The sequence below is a fragment of the Protobothrops mucrosquamatus genome, unplaced genomic scaffold, assembly GCF_001527695.2.
Source record: "Protobothrops mucrosquamatus isolate PMUCROS unplaced genomic scaffold, P.Mucros_1.0 scaffold1516, whole genome shotgun sequence".
Taxonomy (NCBI): Eukaryota; Metazoa; Chordata; class Lepidosauria; order Squamata; family Viperidae; genus Protobothrops; species Protobothrops mucrosquamatus.
Genome location: NW_015387688.1, coordinates 90,502 through 92,142, shown reverse-complemented (window position 1 = coordinate 92,142; position 1,641 = coordinate 90,502). Strand labels below are relative to the sequence as shown.

At 50.2% G+C, this 1,641-nt stretch overlaps 1 protein-coding gene across 1 annotated transcript in view; it reads right to left on the bottom strand.

Moving 5' to 3' along the window:
- Positions 1-205: 205 nt before the first annotated feature.
- LOC107293145 (mitoferrin-1) overlaps positions 206-1,641 on the bottom strand; it is a 26,963-nt gene continuing 25,527 nt past the window's right edge. Inside the window, exon 4 of the mRNA XM_015822279.2 lies at positions 206-1,049. Within this exon, the coding sequence (XP_015677765.2) occupies positions 518-1,049 (532 nt within the window). The 3' untranslated portion in view covers positions 206-517. The remainder of the gene's footprint in view (positions 1,050-1,641) is intronic.

Below are 1,641 nucleotides of genomic sequence, written 5' to 3'. Positions count from 1 at the left end.
GCATGGCTGGCTGAGGAATTCTGGGAGTTGAAGTCCACAAGTCCTGTAACGTTGCTAAGGTTGGAGGCCCCTGGTTTAAAGGCATCGGCTTTTCGGAAAAGCTGCCCAAAGCACAAGTATCCGTCTCCCACCACCACCACCACCCCAACAACCCTCCCCAGGTTAGGCCCCTCCCCCAAGCATTCCCGTGAAAAAATAAGTACAAACTTGTCCAAATCTTATCATGCTTATCAACGCCCTCGAAAACTATAAATACACGTCTAGAAGAATAAACATTTTGGTTCAGCCAAAGCAGGAGGAGAAAGGGGTAGAGAACCACCTTCTCTCCAAAAGACACTGCGGTGTGCGCGCACACACAAACACACACGCTCACACACAGAGAGAGAGATATAATCCAGTCAGGGATCCACCAGCTCTCTTTACAAACGGCCATCAAGAACCTGGTGAAGTTTACAGAGAGAGAGAGAGGCCAACAGCTTCCTCAGATATTTTGTCTGCAGTTGCTAGGGGTGATCCGTCAACAAGGAGCGCCTTTCTTCAACTGGCGTTTGGTAAGGATGTACTTGAAAAATTCATAGACGGACCAGGCGATGGCAGTTGAAGGCATCTGGTAGATCACACGTGCTCGGACTCCCTTAAAGTACCCGGGGATCCCTCCCAGTTGATAGACCGTTCTAAAGGCGTTGGCCATGCCAGAGAGATGCCCGCTAATGTTCACGGAACTCAACACCACGTTCTCCTGAGTGTTGAGCAAGGTCTTGCAAACGTCCAGGGGGGTGGTAGCCGCGGCCGCCACTGCTCCCGCCACGGCCCCCGAAATGATGTGCGAGCAAGGGTTGTATTGTCGCTGGGGGTTGAGTTGCTCTTGCGTGAACTCGTAGGTGATAAAGTGGATGGCTTGGAAAGGGATGTTCATGCTGAGCTGGGTGGTGTAGCTACGGTAAAAGGCACCCAGGCCTTCCGTCCGATGCACGGTCCTGATGCAATCCGTGACTGTCTTGTGCGGAGAATTGTACATCTGCATGCGCTGCTTCACCACTGGCAAATCAGGAGATCAGACAGTCGACGTGTTCCCGGACAGAAAAGGAAAGCGGAGCGAAGGAACGACACAAGAGACAACAAAACAACAAAAGAAATCCAAGTTAGATCAAGGTCACACGCTGGAGTGGAAGATACCCACTCACGAAGGGGAACTGGGAGCAGGGCAGGAAAGTTAGGTTGCAGCAAGGCGATTTATCGCTGGCCAAATCGTGCCGCACCAATTCAAATCCTTTCCAAGCAAGAGAGAGAGAGAATACTGTCTCTTTTTAGGGCCGTGTCTTGATTAGCAGGGATGTTTCTCCCACTGCCGTATAGCAAGGACATTATAGACCTCCTTTCATGGAGCAAAGAGTTGTTCTTGGGAAGCACGAGGAGAAACTTTGGCTCAAATGTTCTCTTCGTAATTAGATCAGAGCTACCACTAGAAGAGAATATTTGTAGCCCAGGGATGAACTGTGGGGTCCTTGGTGCTCTCTGAGCTTTGCTTGCAGAGGTTTCATTACCCGACTACGGTAGACAACCTCATCAACCTCATCTGCTGATCTTACCTAGTTGAGTAATGAAACGTCTGCAAGAAAACAACCAAGCTTGGAGGTTACC